The sequence below is a fragment of the Pelodiscus sinensis genome, chromosome 1 (genome assembly GCF_052426305.1).
Source record: "Pelodiscus sinensis isolate ZL-2025 chromosome 1, ASM5242630v1, whole genome shotgun sequence".
Taxonomy (NCBI): domain Eukaryota; kingdom Metazoa; phylum Chordata; order Testudines; family Trionychidae; genus Pelodiscus; species Pelodiscus sinensis.
This window is the reverse complement of record NC_143052.1, coordinates 39,080,444-39,104,398: the sequence shown is the minus strand read 5'-3', so window position 1 is coordinate 39,104,398 and position 23,955 is coordinate 39,080,444. Positions and strand designations below refer to the sequence as shown.

Below are 23,955 nucleotides of genomic sequence, written 5' to 3'. Positions count from 1 at the left end.
TGAGTGCAGGTCAACTGACTCAGGCATTTGGGCTCAAAACTGCAATGCAGGCATTTGGGCTCAGGCTGGAGTCTGGGCTCTTGACACCCCAGGAGGGGATGAGTCTCAAAACAGGCTCCAGCCTAAATCTGAGACAGCTGACCCAGGTGGCTGCAGCTGTGCCATGAATCTTTGATTGCAGTATGGATGAACCCTTTATGGTTAAAAATATAAACTCAGTATTACTTCAGTGCCTAAAATCGAGAACACGCCCAAACAGTCCGAGCTGACTAAAACATGGAAAAAGCTTAAGGTACATAATCTACTACTAAGGCTTTATCTGAGTACCCCACTTATCCCCACTGCTGACATTACGGCCATCTCTTTTTCCCACAGCACTGCTTAGCTTTGCTCAGTTTCTTTTGCTTTGTACCTGCTGGTAAACATGCAAATCAAGTTTAAAACTTAAATCAGATCTCTGCTTAAAAATATAAAATATATTATATATTTATGTATTTAAAAAAATAATGCTTTCAACGGGACTAAAAAAACTGAAATAAGGTGACTGGTGCCTGAATTGTCTTGGAATACATTTTTCCAATGTGTGATACATAAGAACAGCTATACTGATTGAGAATAAAGGTCCATCTAGTGCAGGGCTACTCAACATGCGGCCCACAGGCCACATGCGGCCCATTTGTTTGCGGTCCGTGGGATGTGGTTTGGGTTTGCATGGGGCTCAACACGTGGCCCGCAGGTGGGAGCCAAAACAAAAAAGTAGTCAATATATCGGTCTTCTGTTGATATGTGTTTTAGTAGTTAAATTCCTGGACTGTCATTGCACATTACAAGTACTGTCATATGGGTGGAAATTTGGTAAAATATTGCATTTTATTAAAATCAGCAGAACTGATTTAAATGGGGCCTGTGTATTCTGCAGTCTTGCCTTAATCTTTGTATTCATGCCTGTCAGTGTGAAAAGCTATTTGCATATATATTTGCATGTATATGCAACCACACTTAAGTTGCAGACCTCAGCATGTGCAGTATCATCATGGCCCCCAGGGCTTCCAAAGTTGAGTAGCCCTGATTTAACGCACTATCCTGTCTTTTCCCAGTGGCCATTGCCAAGTACCCCACAAGGAATGAACACAGAATGGGTAATCATCAAGTAATCCATCCCTGGTCATCCATTTCCAACTTCTAACAGGTTATGGATACCATCCCTATCAATACTAACAGCCACTGAAGGACCTAGCCTCCATGAATTTAAGCATTTATTTTCTAAACCTGTTACAGTTTTCGCCTCACTACATCCCCTGGGGCAAAGAGTTCCACAGGTTGACTGTGCGTTGTGTGAAGAAATACTTCTTTTTGTTTGTTTTCTATGACCAATCAGTATCTATTTCTGACTCCTTACATATTATTTTAATTAATAAGGAACAGTTTCATGCTGCAGATATATAATTAATTTTTATAAATATATGGCATTCATAACTCTTCCTTTCATTTCAAACATACCATCAATATCCATCAAAATAAAGAACCAAAAGTACATGAAGTCAAGAGGGGAAACAGGAGCATCACTGGTATATGCTCAGACACTGCCAACCAAGATATTACCATATAAGAGTACTAGAATGGCAGGTTTCAGTCTAGCATTTCCAGAGATCGTGATGATGGATGGATGACTTAATTACACAAGAAGAAAGTATGAATACAAAAGTCCACTGAATAATGGTAAACAAGTACATATCTGACAGTTCAATGTAGAAGGGATTGCATCACCAGCATAAATTATAGAAAATGAACACTTACATTAAGTACTCTGTAGTTTACAGGGAACAAGCTAAATTGGCAAAGTGATGTTTTTCAAGTCAACTGAGTTACAAGTTGCCATCCAAGATTTTAATAAATATTTGTGCTTATGCATCATACACAAACATGCTAAAGCTGAAAATATTTTTCTGCTAGGCGTTCCAAGTGCTAATAAGTATAATCCCCTTCAGTTCTGATTTCTATAGTGTATATTATAAAAAAAGTATACTCAACTCAGTTGCTTCCCAGCATCCCAGCCTGCAAAAATGCTATAAAAAATGACTTAATATGAAGGTTCACAAGAAATGAACTCTTCAGTTAAATTAATCATAGGCTCAGGTAAGCAATGATAAGCCTAGTCCTCCATTAAAGAGGATCAAATACCTCTGCAGAGTAAAAACATTAAACACGTGTTGTGAATAAGTACTATTAATTCATCATCAGTCAAAAATATATCAGATTTCTGATGTGTTATTTTTGTCTTCACATAAAAACAGCTACATTTGGATGTTCAAAAATCAGTGTGTGCCTACAGCTAAGACATCATTAATTACAATGTGGGGAGAAGTAAAGATTGTTCAGTTCCCCAAACGTTAATCTAATAATGTACACTGACTGTTGATTATTGTTGGTCTATTAAACCTATGAGCCACTAATGCTTCAAAATAAGCATTGCTGCTGAAGTGCGGTTGCGGATACATCCAAATGAACTGTTTCAATGACTTAACAGCACTTTGATTTTGCCTTGCTCGATTCTCCACCACAGGAGGAGGGTCAGTCTCTCCAGTTTACAGTGAAAAATAAAACAAGGCAGTTACGAAGATCACGTAACACAGAGTTCTGAAGCCCAGAGTGGAGGTTTACTGCTATATGGAAGTCTCCTGCTGGTTAATGGAGCACAAGTGGCAGCTGCTGCAACTGATTCCTCTTCTTCTTGATCCTCCTGTACCTCAGTGAGACCTTCCATCTCTTCAAATGGATTTTCCAAGCGTTTCAAAACCTCTCTTACCTAGGATTGAGATAAGAAACTTAAAAAGTAAAAACAAACTTTGATGGGTTCCAACGAATCTGAAAAACAGTATTTAAGGGATAACCAGCCTAGGAAGAGTCATAAATGCAAGGGCTACGTCTAGACTGGCATGATTTTCTGGAAATGCTTTTAACGGAAAAGTTTTCCATTAAAAGCATTTTCGGAACAGAGCGCCTAGATTGGCACGGACGCTTTTCCGCAAAAGCACTTTTTGCGGAAAAGCGTCCGTGCCAATCTAGACACGCTTTTCCGCAAAAAAGCCCCGATCGCCATTTTCGTGATCGGGGCTTTTTTGCCGAAAAGATGATAAAATAATCGCAGCTCTCCATTTTCAGTTTAGGTGATATCAGTGTATCTATCACATGTTATTTCATCTTGGCTGTGTCTATACTGGCCCTTTTGCGCAAAAGGACTTTTGCCCGAACGGGAGCAGCATAGTATTTCCGCAAGAACACTGACAATCTTACATGAGATCGTCAGTGCTTTTGCAGAAATTCAAGTTGCCATTGTAGACAGCTGGCAAGTTTTTCCAGAAAAGTGGTTGATTTTCCTGAAAAACTGGCCAGTCTAGACATAGCCAAAATGAAACTGAAAATGGAGAGCTGTGATTATTTTATCATCTAGTGTAGTCTGCATGGATCTCAGTATGGGTAACAACAAATAAGTTTATATCCTTCAAAAGAATTTTCTGACCCTTCATATTATATTTTTTCCTCTTTTACTTTTGCCGCATGTTATGCTACATGTAATCTGTTTTGTAAAATTCCATAAGAGGATTTCCTGAAATATCACACACATATAGCAATGTTAAAAAGTAATATTGTACCTCCGTGAAGTCTCCATTTTCAGCTGCTTCAATGGCATTCTGAGCAATGTAATTTCTCAAGATATATTTTGGATTGTTTGAATTCATAATTTTCACACGTTCGGTATTCCAAACCTCAGCATCACTAACACTTTCTATCTCTTTTTGTAATCGGACTCTGAAAATAAGCAAGAAAAAACAAATTAAGATTTTTGTTTGGTTCAAGATTCGGTTTTTAAAACGTGGACCCATTTTCCTGAATTAGCAAGCGTCAATGGGAATTTTAAGATGAGAACATGGTCTATCATCCTCCCTATTGGTTTGAAAAGTTCAGCAATTCGCTAACTTTATCTACAAAAAACTCTATTTCCCACCTCAACTAAGAACCAGTTTCAGAGTCCATTAGATGCAGCAAGCTGAAATACAGCATGTGCCAAGCATACACATTTCCTATGAAGGCTTCACACTTTTGAAAATATCACGTCTTATTTGAAGCCTTAACAGATAAAACAAGCTGCACTGGTCATCATATGAATGTTCCTGCACTTTGAGAACAAACTCTCAAGCTTTTTTCTATGCACTTTTATTCTGTATTTAAGTTCCATGCATGGTTACAATGAGAGAGAAATGGAATACAGTCAAGAATCAGTTCTATGACTGGTATTTACTCCTGCTACAATTCTCAAATATAGTGAAGGGGGATAATTGCAGAGAGCCAGCAGTGACTGCCAACGCAAACTAAAGCAGTACTCCATCTGCCCTAACTTACACTGGTGGTGTAATACATTACAACACTATACCAATCCCACTAACTCTGGACCCCCCATCTACACAGGAGGATTTCTCTCTTGAGAATCTCCAGAGACTGTTGATTCTTCTATGAAGCACCAAGTAGCTTTAGTGATGAAGAGAATGTGGACCCCATTGATTTGTTTTACCTTATATCTTGCCCACATGCTCTTCTAATTTAAATATGATAAATCAGTAAGTACTATTTTCATTGGCTTTATCTATTATTGTGTGGATTTTTAACTCAGGACAAGAAATGTTAGATGTGCAAGCTACTCTTAACAGTTGTAAGTTAAGTTTTGGGAATATGTTGACAATGATCCAAACAAATGCAATCAAGTTTAGGTAGAATTAACGAAGTCAAATACCTGATTACATCCAAATGTCTGAATGTACAAGTACCAATGCACCAAAGCGGATTTAATACTAATTAACTTATGAAATTTCTAAGGAAAATATTGAGCATGTGGGTGTTTTATTCTAACTTTTGTAACATTCATATTCTGCTTCTTTTGGCATCACATATCTATTCTACGTTGGACGGCTTTTCAGACTGGGGTCATGCTGTCTTCTAGTTGTACAGAGCAATATAACTCTACAACAGAACCCCAAAGATCTGAAAACCAGTTATGGACCGACCAATCAACTGGACAGGATGTGGAACCATAACCAATCAGGCAGCAGCAGAGACAAAAAACCAACCCAATAAATACTGTACATGTACTGCTGATTAAAAGTAGGCTCACCTGGGCTGCCTGTCCCCACGCCCATCTATTTGCTATGTGGTTTCCTACCTACCCGCTTCCCCACCCAGAATGGCATGGCTCAACTGCGAGGATTGTCCTGGAGGTGCACGCCCTGCAGAAACAAGCAGGTTAGGCCCTGCAGCTGGCTGCTTTGAGCAGTGTGCAGAGTGCAGCAGGCAGGACACTGGCAGTCCAGATACAAAGCTTTGGCAGGCCTGATCCAGCCCATGGGCCATATTTTGCCTATCCCTGCTATAATGTCTTATTCAGAGTTACAGCTTCCATTCTTAAGATCTTCATGTAGCTGAGGTTCTTCTGTAGATATGACAGCACAAATATATTGCAGGCAATATTTAATAAGATCACCTGTACTTCTGCAGCCATTCTTTCCAGTGTCTTTTATTTCTACCCAGCAAGTCAGCTGCTGTTAATTGCTGCAGTTTAGAATACTGCTCTATGCGTTCTAATTCTTTATTTATATTTGCTTTTGTTCCAATTAATGCAAACAGTTGAGGATTAGACTGAGCCAGCATTAGCATCATGGAAAGTTGTCTGCAGGGAAGAGGAAAATTATATCAGACATTAAACTAACAGGCAAGGTCTGGCTTTCTATAGCCAGGCTAGCAAGTAAGTAAAGTAACCTTGTTTCTTTATCAACCAAGCTTAATACCCAGTATCCCCCAATAGAGACTATAATATATTATGCAAAAGTGCAGTAATTTCCCAATGGTTTTAAAATAACTTATTTATTAGAAGACAGAAGTTACTAAAACTAAGAGAGGGAGAAGGCAGGTGAACAAGTGATAAAACTGCTATACAGCTCACACTAACAGTAACAGCTCCAACAATATGCAGTTTTTAGAGACCTAATAAAAAACACATCAAAAGTGATTGGGCAACAAAATGGGAAATGAAATTTAATGCTGATAAATGTAAAATTGGAAAAAATAATCCCAATTCTACATACAATATGATGGGGACTAATTTAGCTACAACTACTCAAGAGAAAGATCTTGGAATCATTGTGGATCACTCTGAAAACATATCCTCAATGTGCAGCGGCAGTCAAAAAAGCAAATAGAATGTTAGGAATCATTTAAAAAGGGATAGAGAATAAGACAGAGAATATCTTATTGCCTTTATATAAAACCATGGTACGCCAACATCTTGAATACTGCGTACAGATGTGGTTACCTCATCTCAAAACAAGATATATTGGCATTGGAAAAGGTTCAGAAAAGAGCAACAAAAATGATTAGAGGTTTGGAACAGGTCCCATACAAAGAGAGATTAAAAAGACTTGGACTTTTTAGCTTAGAAAAGAGGAGACTAAGGGGCAATCTGATAGCGGTCTAATAAAAATCGTGACTGGTGTGGAAAAAGAGAATAAAGAAAAGTTACTTATTCCCACAATATAAGAAACTAGGTGGTCACCAAATAAAATTAGTAGGCAGCAGGTTCAAAACAAACAAAAGGAAGTTCTTCTTCACTCAGCACACAGTCAACCTGTGGAACTCCTTGCCAGAGGATGTGCTGAAGACTAGGACTTTAACAGGATTCAAAAAAGAGCTATTAATGGAGGTTAGGTCCATAAATGGCTATTACCCAGGATCGGTAAAAATGGTGTCCCGAGCCTCTGTTTATCTGCAAATGGGTGATAGGAGAGAGATCATGTGAGGATTGGAGGAGGGATAACTCAGTGGTTTGAGCATTGGCCTGCTAAACCCAGGGTTGAGAGTTCAATCCTTGAAGGGGCCATTTAGGGATGGGGCAAATATGTCCGGGATGGTACATGGTCCTGCTGTGGGGGCAGGGGACTGGACTTGATGACCTCCCAAGGTCCCTTCCAGCTCTATGAGATAGTTATATCTCCATATATTATTACCTGTTGTGTTCCCTTCCTCTGGAGCATCTGGTATTGGCCACTATTGGCAGACAGTCTAGTAGGCAAGGTGGATGTTTGGTCTGACCCAGTATGGCTGGCCTTATGTTCTTATGCTAATAACTACTGCTAAGTTATTTTGGTGTGATTTTTAATAGGTTTCTAAAAGCTGTATACTGTTGGGTTGCATTTGTATGAGCTGTCCAACAGTTTTATCACTTGTTCTCCTGCCTTCTCCCTCTCTCAGTTTAAGTAAACATCTATTTGTTTTTGTAATACTGTACTTTGGTATGCTACATCAATGTAAGTCAATAATGGTCACCCTGGGTTAGAAAGTGGGTCACATGAGTGGCCCTCCATCTCAGTGTGCCACAAAACTACTTTAACAATACTGTCTCCCAGGATAGAGTAGTTTTGTTAACTGTGGTTAGGTAGCTAGAATTTGAAAGGTGTGCCAGTTGAACTGTAGCAGTGCTTTGACTGGAGGCGGAGAGAGCACATGGCTCTCTCAGTTAACGCTGAATAGTAATAGAGATATAGCCGTGTTAATCTAGTCTAGCTGAAACAAAAAACAGGACTATGTAGCACTTTAAAGACTAACAAGATGGTTTATTAGGTGATGAGCTTTCGTGGGCCAGCTCTTCACCTAATAAACCATCTTGTTAGTGTTTAAAGTGCTACATAGTCCTATTTTTTGTTACAGTCAATCCTGTGTGAAATCAGCTCACACCTCACTTCATGTGCCTCTGCTTTGTGTGTGTCACATTAGCAATACTGAGGAAAAAAAACATGCGGATGAAAACCAGTCTAATCTAGAAACCGTAAACAAAATGTCTCACGGGACACACATAAAATCCCAATGGGCTACAGGTTGCCTACCATCTATGTAAATTCTGAGTGTGCAGTCTAGGTAAAACCTCCAATTTTGATCTACATATGCCTAATACAGCCGTGACTGAAGTGCTGTTATATAACAGTTACTGTACTCAGTTTAGTACAGTACTGCATTAAAAAGTTTTGCTTTCATGCTACTGTGATTTATTCATTACTTCTCCTGCTCCACTATACAAAGTCTGTCTAGAGTATCCCAAAAGAACTGAGTTATGTATAATCAGCTGATATAATACTTATAAGATTTGTGTTTAGGCTCCAGATTTGATCTACCTTAAAATCATAATCTAGTAATATCTACTGGCTTCTTAAGTATTAATTTCCTCCTTTTTCAATTTACCACAACACTGGCTGGAACTCAGTTGCCCATCAGCTGCTCCAAGGTGATAAACAACCACCAGCATGTTGGTGTGACATAAAAAATATGTGAACATTTCTACCACTCCACAAAGAACTTAGAGACACTTTTTAGTCACACAAATGATTCTGAGAAAAGGGTAATGAGAAACTATTAATAGATCCTAGAAAAATATATAGAAGTGTATTCCTGAGGTAACCTGGGCACCTGAGCCAGGTTTAGACCTGCTCTGCATTGCTGAGTGGTGCAGAGAAGTTGGGAGTGTACCAGTGAACTTGTCCATAAAGATGGAAACTGGATGGTTCTGAGGATTTGTATCAGTTTGCAGATCATCTAATATATATTTTTATTGTATTTAGCAGACAATGTAAGGGACTGAAAAATACCGTTTACCTCTTAACTTGTCAGCAGTCATAATTACAAAATCACCAACTCTGACACTTATTACTCGCTTACTCAGCAGAGAAGTCCAAGTGTGAAAAAAGACAACTAATCTCTCAGGGCATGGTTAAAATGTTCTAATAGGGCAACACAGGGAAAACTCGCACTGCAGTTGATTTTATATTTGAACTTTAAAGATCACTAAGCTCACTTAAACATTAAAAAGCATACAAAAATACCAGCTATAAATTGATAGTATGCCTGAAAACAAGGATCAAAATTGTCATTGTTTACTTTTGTTGTACCTTGGATCCATCTGAGGTCTGAAAGCAACTTTCAATTCTTCCATGGAAGAACACTGTGTGGCAATCTTTTCAAGGAAATCTTCCAACTTTAGAGGATCTGAATCTACCGAGAAAGAGCTCAGCAAACGGAAAGTATTTGTGAAATCTCCACCTGGACACAAGATTTTATTGTTTAGAGATAAGACAGTCTAACTTAACTTCAACTTAGAAGTTTGCATCGTAATTTGTTTCTACCAGATATATTCAACTTTCTGAAGCAAGATTAACTTAATTTTAATTAATAATTAAGTGGAACATAATTCTCTTAGCTATTTTTCTAACAAAAATATGTCCTGTTTTCATCACTAACCTGTGATATGCATAGTTTCTAGAAGTTCAGATACCAGTTTATCATCCTCTTCTAACTCCAAATGAATGAGACCTAGCTTCTTCCTCATCTTCTGCAAATAATGCCTCTCAAATTCTGCATTACACTCCTCTTTGAGAATGAGTTCACTGATCTCCAAGGGCAGTTCTGGGACTAAAACTTCGGCAAGCTTCCCTAGATTCCACTTGCAGATCTCTGGCTGTTTGTTATAAGCATAGCGCCCTGTTTTATCTGAACCATTGCAAATGTGATCAGGGTCATATCTACAGATGAGAAGAAATGGTTAGCAGTCTTCTGCTAGTTAATGAGCTTTTGTGTTAGATCTCTAGGAAACAAGAAAGTGCAAGAAGAAAAAATGCTTTTTGTTGTGATATGTTCCCAAAACTATTAATCTAAACATGTGCTTGCATTCTCCTTCCTTCAAGTAAAACCCCAAGTTCTTTCAAATAAAGAGAAGAGCAATGCTAGAAAATGAACACGTTATACATATACAAATGTGACTGCTACAGAAGGTTAGAAATGATTATGCTAAAGAATACAAACAATTAGGGATAACTTAATTGGACTCGTCACAAGTAAGTGGATTTATTACACTTTATAATATAGGATGTTGAGAAAGAATGAAAGCAATCAGGAAAAGCACAAAGATTACGTTGCACAGCAAACACACATTTCTACATTTCAGGTAATTAAACTATACTGACCTGTCCATAAACCCAAAAGGGCCGTAGTCAATAGTAAGTCCTACTATGCTCATGTTATCTGTATTGAGCACTCCATGGCAAAATCCAACACACTGCCAGTCAGCAACCAACCTTGCTGTCCGCTTTGTTACCTAAAAAACAAAAGACTTCAACTCTAATTATGACTTAGACATTTCTATATGTTTCAAGGGTGATGTTAACCTAAACAGTGTGATTTTGCAAACCACTACTGCATTACACTGTAGGACTTGAAATTCAGGGAACAAAAGCCTATTTCAACTGAAGCATGGCATCCTGCTCAACTAACTTAGGGTATGTCTACACTACCCCGCTAGTTCGAACTAGCGGGGTAGTGTAGACATACCCATAGTTATCTCCCCAGAAGCAAACAGCAATTTATTCCAAGTTTTAGCAACAACATTCTAGCAGCAGCTCTCCCAAATAAAGGATCTGCGCCTACTGAAATATAAATAAAATTCCTACTGACTTCAATAGCAGCAAGATCTGACTCTCAGGATGTATAAACAAAAAATTCATTAAGCTAAAAAAATGCAAGATGAAACTAAAGACGGGGTGGGTGGGTAAAAAAAAACAAATCCTGCAGGCCAGATCCAGCACACAAACATCTGGATCTGGCCTGCCATGACATAGCAGGAGACTCAGGCAGCCCCACTGTCTGCCACAGCCCCCACATGTCACTCAAAGCAGCTGGCTCCTTTATCATAGAATCATAGGACTGGAAGGGACCTCAAGAGGTCATCGAGTCCAGTCCCCCGCCCTCAAGGCAGGACCAAGCTCCGTCTACACCATCCCTGACAGATGTCTATCTAACCTGCTCTTAAATATCTCCAGAGAGGGAGATTCCACCACCTCCCTTGGCAATTTATTCCAATATTTGACCACCCTGACAGTTAGGAATTTTTTCCTAATGTCCAATCTAAACCTCCCCTGCTGCACTTTAAGCCCATTACTCCTTGTCCTGTCCACAGAAACCAAGAGGAACAAATTTTCTCCTTCCTCCTTGTGACACCCTTTTAGATATTTGAAAACCGCTATCATGTCCCCCCTTAATCTTCTTTTTTCCAAACTAAACAAGCCCAGTTCATGAAGCCTGGCTTCATAGGTCATGTTCTCTATAAACCTTTAATCATTCTTGTCACTCTTCTCTGTACCCTTTCCAATTTCTCCACATCTTTCTTGAAATGTGGCGCCCAGAACTGGACACAGTACTCCAGCTGAGGCCTAACTTAGTGCAGAGTAGAGCGGCAGAATGACTTCACGAGTTTTGCTTACAACACACCTGTTGATACAACCTAGAATCATATTTGCTTTTTTTGCAACAGCATCACACTGTTGACTCATATTCAACTTGTGGTCCACTACGACCCCTAGATCCCTTTCCGCCATGCTCCTTCCTAGACAGTCGCTTCCCATCTTGTATGTATGGAACTGATTGTTCCTTCCTAAGTGGAGCACTTTGCATTTCTCTTTATTAAACCTCATCCTGTTTACCTCTGACCATTTCTCTAACTTGCTAAGGTCATTTTGAATTATGTCCCTATCCTCCAAAGAAGTTGCAACCCCACCCAGTTTGGTATCATCTGCAAACTTAATAAGCGTACTCTCTATCACAATATCTACATCGTTGATGAAGATATTGAACAGTACGGGTCCCAAGTGGAGTGCCTCTTGGAGGGAGGGGTAGTGGGATCTCTGTGCACTGCTCCCACACCCCAGCACAATTCTTGCAGGTCCTATTGGCCAGAAACCAGATAATTGGAGCTGCAGCAGCAGTGCTTCCAGGCAAGCGCAGCATGCAGATCCTCTGTCCCCCTCCCTATAAGTCTGTTCTATGAAAACTAAGTTACTTTAACTTTTAAAATAAATATAATTTGTAATTATATTACTGAACTACTATTACAAAAATCACAACATGAATTATGATTTTCAAACTCTCAAAGCCAGGTCAAATCAAAACCTACTTGCACCAGAATACTAACTTCTCTTCTGATACAGCCATCAGCTTGTCAAATTTCAAACTTCCTATCCTTCCTTCTAAAGCAGTTTAAGGTATCAAAAGTAATTTTATAACAGAATAGCCATTTTACGCTAACCTCATTCTCAAAAACCGTAGAACTGTCTTTGCTTAAACTTTCATTAAAATCAACCAACCGGGGCAGAGATGAAATCTAAAGAATTTCAGCCTGAGGGAACAAGGTTCCAAAAAGTTACAAGTAGGGATGTCAGCAACTAGTTGACTACCCAATAAGCAAATGCTTATTTGACTAATCACTCCCCCCACCTTGCTGCCTCCGTCACCATCTCCACAGGGAGCAGGGGAGGCAGGGCAGTGGGGAAACAGCGCAAGCGGGGATTGAAACAATCCCCACGTGTGGCTCTTGCACATTTCAAAGGAAGAGGCAGAGGGGAACTAGTGCCAGTGGGGACTGCTTTGCTCCCCTCTCCCCCTTTGAAATATACAGGAGCCGCACCTGGCTCTTGTACATTTCAAAGGGAGAGGTACAGTCGGATAGCAAGTGCCCCCCTTATTGACTAGTTGAGTTGTCAATGGAAATTCCATCAACTACTCGATTAGCTGATTAATCAAAATTTAACTAGTTAGGAGAAACAAAGAAGGGTTTAGAATGCCAAAATTTTGGAAACCTTAACTTTCTACATTCCCTTCTCCACTATTTGTCAGGTCCCTTGTTACATGCATGCATTACAGGGCTTTCAAGCAAAATACTTTATATTGTTTCCATGGTGCTCAGGACAGTGAAAAGCCATATGCCACAAGATACTCCAAGCTGCTAAATGTGCATAGAACTGATTAGGAATACGCTATAAACAAGTACAACTGGCCACATATTGCACTATGGCTTCATGCCAAAGAGATGAGATAGAACCATGGAGTAAAGTAAAGCACAGAGATACAGATTATTAAAAACAAAAGCCCCCATAATGATAAAGAAAAGTAAACTGAACTGTCTTTTGACAAGAATCAATGATTAACTCCAGTAGTGTTTTTTTAATTGTGAGGGACCATGGCAGAATACAGTGCTGTTTGTAGCATTTACAAACATCCTAAAATAAAATTATTTTGTTGCTCACAGTAGTCAGGAAATATAAGGATTTAATTTTCACAACAACTTTAGCTCAGCTACATCACATTTCTGTTAAGGTATACCAATGCTATATATGTTTTAACAGCTGAAGTAATGATTACTGAGGAAACCATAACTGAAAGCATTTAAATTATGAACTTTGAATTTACAGTCTTCCATGGCAGAGGTTCTCAATCTTTTTTATTCTGTGGACCAGCACACTCAAACTTTTGGTGGACCATCACTGAAACATTCTTTATGGCAATTAATTTTAAGCAGTCGTGTGTGTATTTTTAAAGGTATCTAGCCTACAGTATATAAGGCAAATCAAAGAAAGGGGAACATGATGGTTAACAAGAATTTGAAAAACTCACACACACACACACACACTTTAAACCAATAAAATAGTTACTAACACTTTTTATTAAAGAGTATTCTCCTATCCAAACCTTTTGCCTCAATTGCACCAGAATTAAAGAGGAGGTACTTAACAGGTGTGACAATGCTGACACATTCTGCACATTCATATTTTCCAGCTTTGATGTTAAGGTCAAGAAACATTGCAAACATTTTTGCCACAAAAAATGATTGAGCAACTCTGCAAAGAAGGTGGGATGAAAGGAAAAGCCCCCTCTGCCGGGAGCCAACCACAGTTTTAGCTTCGAGATTGTTTTAAAAAAGGAAAGCAAAACTTTAAGCCAAATGTTTTTTTTAACGGCAATGGAGCTGGAGCCTGCAAGTCCAAGGAGAGAGGCAAAGGGCAGGAGAAGCGGGGCTGCGGCTACAAGGAAGAAGAGAAAAAGACAAGAAAGGGGGGGGCCAAGCTGGAGAGAGGCTGGGCTGAAAGTGGCAGAGCCCTGACTCCCACCTTGTCCCCTCATCCCACCCCAGTCGCCTGGATAGTGGTGGCCCCTGCTCTGCTCCGGCCACCCCGCGAGGGGATCTAAGCCAGATGGCAAGGCTGCCCTGCTCTGCGACATGGCCTGCCACCCCTGGAGCATGCCTGCTCACGAAGCAGCCACCCGCCACGCAGCTGGTGCGGCTGCTGCGGAGCAGGAACCAGGGCCCATAAAGCTGCCCCAGCAGGGACAGCCTCACCATGGCCCGGCTCCAGATGTGGCCTATGGGGCAGCCCGAGGCTGTGTGCCTGCTGCGGAGCAGAAACCAGGGCCAGTGAAGCTGCGCCAGCAGGAAGAGCCTCACTGCAGCCCAGTTTCAGCCGCAGCACAGCTGGCTGCCTGCAGCACCACTCGCTGAGGGTGGGAGAAGAATTTTCTGTGTGCACGCAGGCGTGCACCTTAAAAGAAATGGAGCTCCCCAGCAGGCAGAGCTTATTAGCAGCTGGGGGCATGGCCTGGCAGTGTGCTGCAGCCCAGCAGGCAGGTGTTCGCAATCCGCCACAAGCCCATGGATCGACAGTTGGGAACTGCTGTTCCACAGTCAACATCCACTTTTTCCCTTTCATATTACAAAATGAAAAGAGACTTTTAAATATTTTAAATCATTACATCATCATCAGCCAATTAGTGTCCAAAACTCCTAACATTCTGATGCATTCCATGTATTATGAGTAGTCTTGTACAACTCTTCGAAAGCCACAGGACACTTGATTTGCTGGTGAGGTGGTTAATTTCTGTCTTGCGCGCATTTCAATATGCAGTTTCATCGGGAGAGTTCCCTCCAAAAACAAGAAACAGTTTAACCAAAAAGCCGCAAAGGAAAAATATTCATAAAAAGTTAATTCATCCCATATTCCTCACAAGATAAAGTTTTTATATTTTACTTCTAACAAGTACGCTGAAAGGAAAGAATTATCAGCCACATACCTCTCTGAAGAAAGCAGCATTCCTCTGAACGCTGTTGTCAGAGTAAGCCTGCTGGATTTCTGGATAGAAAGTGCTGATCACATAATTAAGCATTTGTATTCGAATATCATTTCGGTTAACACTGGGACCTTTGCGTCCTGTGTATTCATCTGTAGGTTTAAAAATCTCAAAGGATCCAAATCTATTTAAAAATAATTAAGACACTTATATTACAACAAAAACAAACTACATTTAGAAATGTTATCTTATTACAATCTCCTTAATTTAGGCCTCAGTCCTGCAATTGACAGAGAGAATCAAAGCTCCAATGAAGCTCCACAGAGCAAAAGTGTGCATCCATGTACTGCCATCAGACAAATTCGGGCCCTAATGAACATTGCTGCTCACTTTTTCACTAGCTAAGGGGAGATGCTCAACCCTCCTCCCCGATCCCACCCGCACATCACTTCCCCCATTGGTCTCAACCTCCTCCTCCCACAACCCTCTCCCTCTCTCTTCCTTCCCTTCCCTCCCCCCCCAGACAGCAGGCACTGGGGTGAGGGAGGCAGATTGGGAGCATGGCTGCATGTAGATGCTGAATATCAGCTGATCTTTCCTGTGGGTCCACCAGGTATGGAGCACCCACAGGGGCAGTAAGCACTTATCCTAGCAAGTATTGACAACTAATTTTTAAAAGCATCTTTAAAATATTCAGTGAAGACAATGATTCTATGATGAACGTATTTTATGTATACTGCTTATACAACAAATGAAAGACATCTTGCAAAAAAGTTATTGTTGCTATACAAGACATTTCATAAGCTTTATGTATTTCCTATTCCTCAGCCTTTCGTTAGAAACGTAATTTTGCAAAGTACCAAAGATCTTCCATAGATTCATGTGGTTTCAAATGGGGCCTACATTGCATCTCTAATACAGTCATATACATCAAGATCTAGATTCTGACAATTTTATTTCTTATCCCAAAACTCTTCTCTAATTGGTTTTTAAAAGTCTTCACCCACATAATAGCCACCCAGCATTAGGAGTGTCAGAAGGAAGGGTTTCATTTGCTAAGTGAAATGATTTTTTTTAAATGTATGAAGTTTAAAAAATTCCACTTGGCATAACACACACTCAATCTTTTTTTGCCTAACATTTGGTTGTTTCATTTACTAATGAATGTTTATCTGGCAGTGTGCAAATATGCTAGTGCATCCCATCGACACAGAATTCCACTAGTCTAGCACAGAACAGCTAAAATCTTACAATGAGAATCATAGATGGTTTTGTTAGAAACACAATGGCTGCGTCTAGACTGGTAAGTTTTTCTGCAAAAGCACAGGCTTTTGCGCAAAAACTTGCCAGCTGTCTACACTGGCCACTTGATTTTGCACAAAAGCACTGACGTTCTACTGTCCGAAATCAGCCTTCTTGCGCAAATGCTTTGACGTTCCCTTTCAGGCAAAAGCCCTTTTTCGGAAATGTTTTTGCGCAAGAGGGTCAGTGTAAACAGCTAAAAACTGTTTTGCGCAAAAAAGCCCCAATGGCGAAAATGGCGATCGGGGCTTTCTTGCGCAAAACTAGTCTGTGCCAATCTAGATGCTCTTTTCCACAAATGCTTTTAACGGAAAAACTTTTCCGTTAAAAGCATTTGTGGAAAATCATGCCAGTCTAGACATAGCAATGTGTTTCAAAACAGAATGCTGTAGTTTTTTTAACATGAGAAAAATTGAAAACAGGCTTCTTTTTACCTTATAAAAGTGGAAGCTATTCTCAAGACAATTGTGCATCTTTCATTTTTTGGATTTCCATCATAGAATACATCCCGTACAACTTTTGAATCAGATGTTACACATGTTCCAGCCCTTGTTGTAGGTATTCCTAGATGAAACATGGCTTCACTACACAGGAATTCTCTTATACTTGACCGCAAGACCTTCCGACCATCAGCTTGTCTGTAATAAAAAATATGAATACTACTTAGCTGTCATGTAACACTTATTTCTACACCACAAAACACTTTACAAAAGCAGGGTATCAGAATTCCCATTTCCTAGGTGGAGAAATGAAGGCCCAAAAGTCAAGTGACTTGCTGAAAGATGCAAGAGAAGCCAGCAACTCCTCCTACTCTCAATTTACAATGCATAATGGTCTCTCCTTAATAGCAAGGTGTATTTTGGAGATTATATTAACACCAATAGTAGAAATAAAATTAATGTACAGTTTCCCTCCCAATCATCTATTTTGTTGGTTTTACAGGTTCTTAAGTTTTTGTCCAATGTTATTGTATGTTATTCTAATGTAACGACTTTTTAAACGAGTAGATATTCTTAGGTAGTACTAATGTCTATTACAAAAGTTGACTGTCTCTCTAAAGAACTAATTACAACTTTAACATTAGCTGGAAAAGTAATTTTCCCCTTAAAAATGGTTATTAAGCATTTACAGGATTTCCTTATCTCACACCATGGATAAACAATCTCATTTAAAGATTAGCTATCACTGAACACAAATTACAGGTTGTACATCTAAAACCTGGGATTCTCTGGTCTGGCAACATCTGTGGTTTGGAATGATCTTGGATGGTCCAGGATCAGAGAGTATCAGCATGTTGCACAGGAGATGGGGGACTGGGAACCAGTGCACTGCTCAGCTGGACTGTGGGGGAAGGGGGCGGGAGCTGGCACCTGGCTCATCCAGGCTGCGGGGGGTGGATCAGGGAGCTGGCGCACAACTCAGCTGGGCTGTGGGGGGGGGGGGGGGATGCCAGGAAGCCCAGTGGGGAGGAAAGGGGGCTGGCAGCAAAGGGCCTGAAATGACCTCCCCTGATCTGGAAAAATCCCTCATCTGGGACCAATCAGGTCTTGAGGGTGCCAGATCAGGGAGGTCCAACCTGTACTTGAAAAGAAAAAATACACCTTAAACAATAATGGTCCTGTAGCACCTTAGAAACTAACCAAAATATATAAATAGTACCATGAGCTTTTGTGGCAAACCCACTTCTTCAGATAACAATTTGCAAACTGGCCCATGGCCCAGATATCTACAGTTTCTGAAGCTAATAGAAAAGCATGTAAATCACGGGTGGGCAAACTTTTTGACCTGAGAGCTGCATCTCCATATGGAAATTGTATGGCAGGCCATGAATATTCACAAAATTGGGATTTGGGATGCAGGAAGGAGAGTTCCAGCTGGAGTATGAACTCTGGATTGGGGCCAGAAAACAGTTCAAAGTGAAGGAGGGTGGAGTGTGTGTTGGTGCAGGGGTGAGTGTGTGTCAGGAAGACTAAGGCTCTGGCTGGGGGTGAAGGCTCTGTGGTGGGCCTGCAGATGAGGTGTTTAGGATGCATCAGGGGCTACGTCTAGACTGGCATGATTTTCCGGAAATGCTTTTAATAGAAAAGTTTTCCGTTAAAAGCATTTTCGGAAAAGCACGTCTAGATTGGCAGGACGCTTTTCTGCAAAAGCACTTTTTGTGGAAAAGCTTCTGTGGCCAATTTAGACACGCTTTTCCGCAAAAAAGCCCCGATCGCCATTTTTGCGATCGGGGCTTTTTTGCTGAAAACAACTCTCTGCTGTCTACACTGGCCCTTTAGCGCAAAAGTTTTTTGGAAAAAGACTTTTGCCCGAACGGGAGCAGCATAGTATTTCCGCAAAAGCACTGACAATCTTACGTGAGATCGTCAGTGCTTTTGCGGAAATTCAAGCAGCCAGTGTAGACAGCTGGCAAGTTTTTCTGCAAAAGCAGATGATTTTGCGGAAAAACTTGCCAGTCTAGACACAGCCAGGGTGTTCTGGGCTGGGATTAAAGGGCAGGAGGGGGAGCAGGGGTGTGGCAGGAGACTGGGGTGCAGGAGAGCTCTAGAATACAGGTTCCAGGTAGTGCTTACATCAAGCAGCTCCTGAAAGCAAAGCAGTAGCATATTCTCCACCCAGTTCCTGTGGGGAGATACTGCTAGGTGACTCTGCGCACTGCTCTGTCCGCAGACAATAGGTCCACTGCCCCCAGTTTCTGTTCAGTGGAAGTAGCAAAGCTGTCACTTGGGGTAAGAGCTGCGTGCCAAGCCCCCTGATTACCCCTGCTTCCAGGAGCTGCAAAGAGCCATAGCGCACACGGAGCAGGACAAGCCTCTCACCCTTCTTGCTGGCTGGAGTGCAAGAGTGGCATAAGCTCCCAACCCCACTCTGTGATAGGAACACAAGGGCTGGAGTAAAAGATCTGATGGACCAGATGTGGCTCACGGGCTGCAGTTTGCCCAACTCTGACCTAAACTGTGATTCCTTCTGCTAGCTGTAGCTTACTCTAGGGTTTCAAATTTCATAGTTTGGGTTTTTTGGAACCAGCTGAACTTAAATACACCCTTTATTCTGCATGAAGTCTCATGTCTTTCATGAAGTGGTTCTCAACTAATAGTTTGAAAGCTACTTGTGGCCCAATCAACAAATAGCTGCATCAGCCTATGTAACATCCTCAGGATCATACGTGCACTATAGATATTGTTTAGACACGGCCCACACAGGGATATTCAATTTCATTTAATGAACTCATCAACTAGTCAATTAGCCAATAAGCCTGGGAGCTACAGTGGAGTTTCTCCCAGACCCAGGAGCTAACCCCACTGCAGTTCTGCCTTTTAAATGTGTTAAGAGACTACTGGCTTTTAAATACATTTAAAAGGCTGCTGCACAGCTGAGAGGACCCAGCACAAACTGGGACAGCTGATTCCCAGCTCGCACCAGGTCCCCCCACTGCACTTCTGATTTTTAAATGTATTAAGAACTGCTGGCTCTTAAGTTTAAAAAGCAGAGGCATAGCATTTGGGACTGGGTGTGAGCTGGCAATCAACTAATTACTGGCTCACGCCCAGTCTTGTCTACCCCCTGCCCTGCGCAGAGATGGTGCTGGAAGGAATTGGCTTTTAAGCTGGCTCCCCCCAGAACCGGCTTCTGTTCCCCCCTTGCTGCCTCCGACAGAGGCTGGGGGGGGGGGACGGGAGAATTGTGTAGTCAAGAGACTAGTCGATTATCCAATAAGCTTTTGCTTAGCGGATAGTAAACTAGCTACTTACATCACTAGGCCCACATAACACAGAGTTGCATATGTGGCCCATGACTGTAAATTGAAAATCACTGTTTTAATGTATAAATTTAAATGTAGTCAATTTTCGGACGAGCACCAAAATTAAAGGAATAGAAAACAGAAACAAGACTTAACTGCACATTGTCTGGAAAGTACAGAACAATAGGAGCTAAAAATCAGTGTCTTAATCTGTGCAAAGTATTTCACTCTCGCACTTTGGCTATGTCTAGACTGGCATGATTTTCCACAAATGCTTTTAACGGAAAAGTTTTTCCGTTAAAAGCATTTGTGGAAAAGAGCGTCTAGATTGGCACAGACACTTTTGCGCAAAAACACTTTTTGCAGAAAAGCGTCCATGCCAATCTAGATGCAGTTTTGTGCAAGTAAGCCCCGATTGCCATTTTTGCCATGAGGGCTTTGTTGCGCAAAACGGTTCTCAGCTGTCTACACTGGCTCTCTTACGCAAAAGCATTTGCGCAAGAGGGATTTTTCCCGAATGGGAGAGTCATTGTATTTGCAGAAGAACACTGACAATCTTACATTAGATCGTCAGTGTTCTTGCGCAAATTCAAAGTGGCCAGTCTAGACACAGCCCTTGTGATTTGTTTTCCCTATTGCTTTCTCCCTATTTCTACAACTAGGGAGGCTTCACACTAACACAAACAACATGCTAACTAGCAGTTAGCTCCCAGTATTTTAAAAACCATGAAAAGATTCAAATTGAGCAGAGGTGCAGAATACAAATTAAAAAAATTGGTGTGTTATATCTAGCACTTCCATCACTGTTATCAATGCCCCAGCAATAACAAAAATGGAAAGTTTGAGGGAGAATGACTACAGAGGAAAGAAGGAAAGAAACAAATGCAAAGTGCAAGACCAGTAATTAGCTTCATCCTTCACACTAAAATATCTTCATTTTCATCACACCTCCTTTGTGTGTACTACTCAACATTATCTTTTCATTTAACCAAAAATTATGATTGCTTTGGGGGATGATGATAAATCAGGTTTAAGTGGTGTACCACATGAATGTGGCCCACAACATGAAATGGACAATGTAATCAGATCATTATTCATGGCTCATTAAGATGCATAATTTGAGGGGCAAAGAAACAATCTTTTAATTAAGTTTCCGTTTCTAACCTGTTACTTAGTGAGTTTGTGAATGTACAGAAATATTCATCTTTACTGAGTTAGTGTTACACTAGGTTTAATAAAGGGTATATTGCTCTCATTCTTTCATAGGTTCACTTGACAGAAGACTGCTAAATAAGTGTGTAAAACATAGGACATGAAACAGTAGGGCTATGTCTACACTGGCATGATCTTGTGCAAGAACTCTTTTGCGGAAGAGTTCTTGTGCAAAAACTCTTCCAGAAGAGAGCATCTACACTGGCATGTGCCTTTGCACAAGAGATGTGCTTCTGCACAAGAGCATTAGCGCCAGTGTAGATGCTCTCTTGCACAAGAAAGCTCCGATGGCCATTTTAGCCATCGGGCTTTCTTGCACAAGAAATTCATGTTGCCTGTCTACACTGGCCTCTTGGGCAAGAACAGTTGCACAAGAGGACTTAATCCTAAGCAGGAGCATCATAGTTCTTGCGCAAGAAGCACTGATTTCACACATTAGAAAGTCAGTGTTCCCGCATAAGAACGCCCCGCCAGTGTAGACAGGCAAGCATGTCATCATGCCAATATAGACACCTTCTAAGACTATGGAACAATAGAGTGTACACAGCTTAATAATTTGGTGTGGAAAAATCACACATTGACTGGTTCAATTGGCACTGGCCTATATGACAGGACTGTCAAACATTGAAAACTATTTATGAAGGGAATTATATGCGCGTAAGCATCACACACACAGATTTGGTATATGGGATGTTTTACTGTCTGAGAAGAGTGAATAATTGGTTTAGAAAGGTACCATGCTGGTCACTGATTTTTTTTTTCACAACTACTCAACTTTTTTTTTTTATTTATTCCCTGGACTTTAAAATAAGTACAAGCCATCTAGTTGTTGGCCCGTTCCTTTCATAAAGGCCTGGAAAACACGAACACTTCCGGGGACTCTCTCCAGTACAGCTCTCCTCAGCAGAGCGCTCCAATTAGACAGGACCGGGGGGTACTAGGAGACATGTTTAACTGGCCCCGTTTTTGGCCTCCTCCCATTAGCAGAATGGGCCAAACTCCGACCATTTAATCTCCCGCTACAGGCACCGCCGTATACCCCGCGGCGCAGCCAGCCAAAGGCCGGGACACTAGTGCGTACAAACACCTGGCGGGATGCGCTGCTCAGGTGACTCGCAGCGGCTTAAAGCCACTACGCCGAGCTCCCAGCTGCAGGGCAGCCCCGGCCGCATCTCACAGGCGGCACCTGCAGCGCCCGGGCCAGGCGGGAGAAGGCCCCACAAACTTTAGGGCCGGCGGCTGGTCCCGCAAAGCAACCCGCAGACGGGGCGGCGCCCCGGCCCAGGACTCCCCCCTCGCCCCACGCCGTTACCGGGAGAAGGGGGTGAGCCCGGCCCCCTTGAGCTGGATCTCCCAGCGCTCGCCCCGCGGGCTCAGCACCTCGCCCAGGTACACGGCCGCGCCATCGCCCAGCTGCCCGGCGAAGCTGCCGAACTGGTGCCCGCAGTAGCAGTGCGCGGCGGGCTCCGCGCCGGGTAGCAGCCGGTTCCCGCTGAAGTAGAGCGCGGCCTCGGCCTCCAGCTCCTCCAGCGCCCCGGCCGCCTCCAGGCCCAGCAGCGCCAGGGCGGGCAGGGACATGGCCACCAGCCGCGGGCTCTGCACCGGGCTGGGCCGCACCCGCGAGAAGCAGGCGCCGGACACCTGCCGCGGCACGTTCTCCTCGGACGGGTCCAGCGGCAACGAGCGCAGCGCCCGGTTGTCGAAGCGCAGCGCCCCGAGCCAGCCCGGGGCCGCGCCAGGGCTCTGCGGCCGGGCAGCGAGGGCCGGGCAGGGCGGAGACGGCTGCATGGCGGCACCGCTGCGGCAGCCGGGAGGGCGCAGGCCGCGCGGGCCCGGGGCGGGCAGGAAGAAGCAGCGCCCGCTCCGCAGCAGCGCGGCCATTCGCCCCCTGGGCGCGGCGCAGCGACCACCCGCCCGCCGGGAAACTATTTTGAGGCCACGCCCACCGCCTGCACATAGGGCGAGCTGCTTCTAAGGGCCCCGCTCCAGCCTATCAACCGCCAGGGCCGCGCCCACCAACTGCCCTATCAGAGAGAGTTGCCGCCAAGGCCACGCCCACCACCTGTGGAGGCGCGGGGCTCGTAAGACCCACCCCCTCCGCCAACCCATCTCCTGGTCCGCAACCAACCCTTTCCCCCAGTCATAGGGTGAGCGCCTACAGAGGCCCCGCCCCTCCGTGATGCTCTGACTCAGCTGGTTCCTACGCGCTTTGGAACCGCGCGCAAGCTCAAGCAGAGCCAACCTGACACGCCCACCCTGGCAGAACGTCTACACGGCACTTGTGTAACCCCGGGCAGGCAGCCACAGCACGGAGAGCCAGCGCCCGCCCTACGAGAGCGTTAGGAAGGGAGCAATCGCGCACGAGTCTAGGGCCTTGCTTTCCCTCTCTCCCAGTTTCCATTACTAAAGAATCTCTTAGTGCACTACTTGTGAACAAAATGTTTGGTGGGAATAGACCTTACCTTGCCCTTCTCGTGCAGCTGTAGTGTATACAACAACTGAGCTAGCTAGGACTCGGTTACAAAATTATCTTTTCGTAGACACAGCAATGAGTCACCTTTTGATTTTTATTTTGGAGATGGCAAGATGCCTCATTGCAAACAATGTCAGTCTTTACCCAGTACTTTCAAGAATATATGTATAAATTGGCTTCAATCAAATTGATGGCCAAGAAGATGATTTGTAGTTGAGCAGAGTTTATGTTCATGTAAGTATTT

General features: G+C 42.6%; 1 protein-coding gene across 1 annotated transcript; it reads right to left on the bottom strand.

Moving 5' to 3' along the window:
* Window positions 1–1,439: 1,439 nt before the first annotated feature.
* SELENOO (selenoprotein O) lies at window positions 1,440–23,168 on the bottom strand. Its single transcript, XM_006122624.5, has 9 exons — window positions 22,551–23,168; window positions 16,719–16,922; window positions 14,986–15,166; window positions 10,056–10,186; window positions 9,334–9,614; window positions 8,985–9,135; window positions 5,534–5,719; window positions 3,654–3,810; window positions 1,440–2,806 (listed from the first exon to the last, which is right to left on the bottom strand). The coding sequence occupies exons 1-9, from the start codon at window positions 23,117–23,119 to the stop codon at window positions 2,612–2,614; spliced, it is 2,055 nt and encodes a 684-aa protein (XP_006122686.4). The 5' UTR covers window positions 23,120–23,168; the 3' UTR covers window positions 1,440–2,611.
* Between the last annotated feature and the right edge of the window lie 787 nt (window positions 23,169–23,955).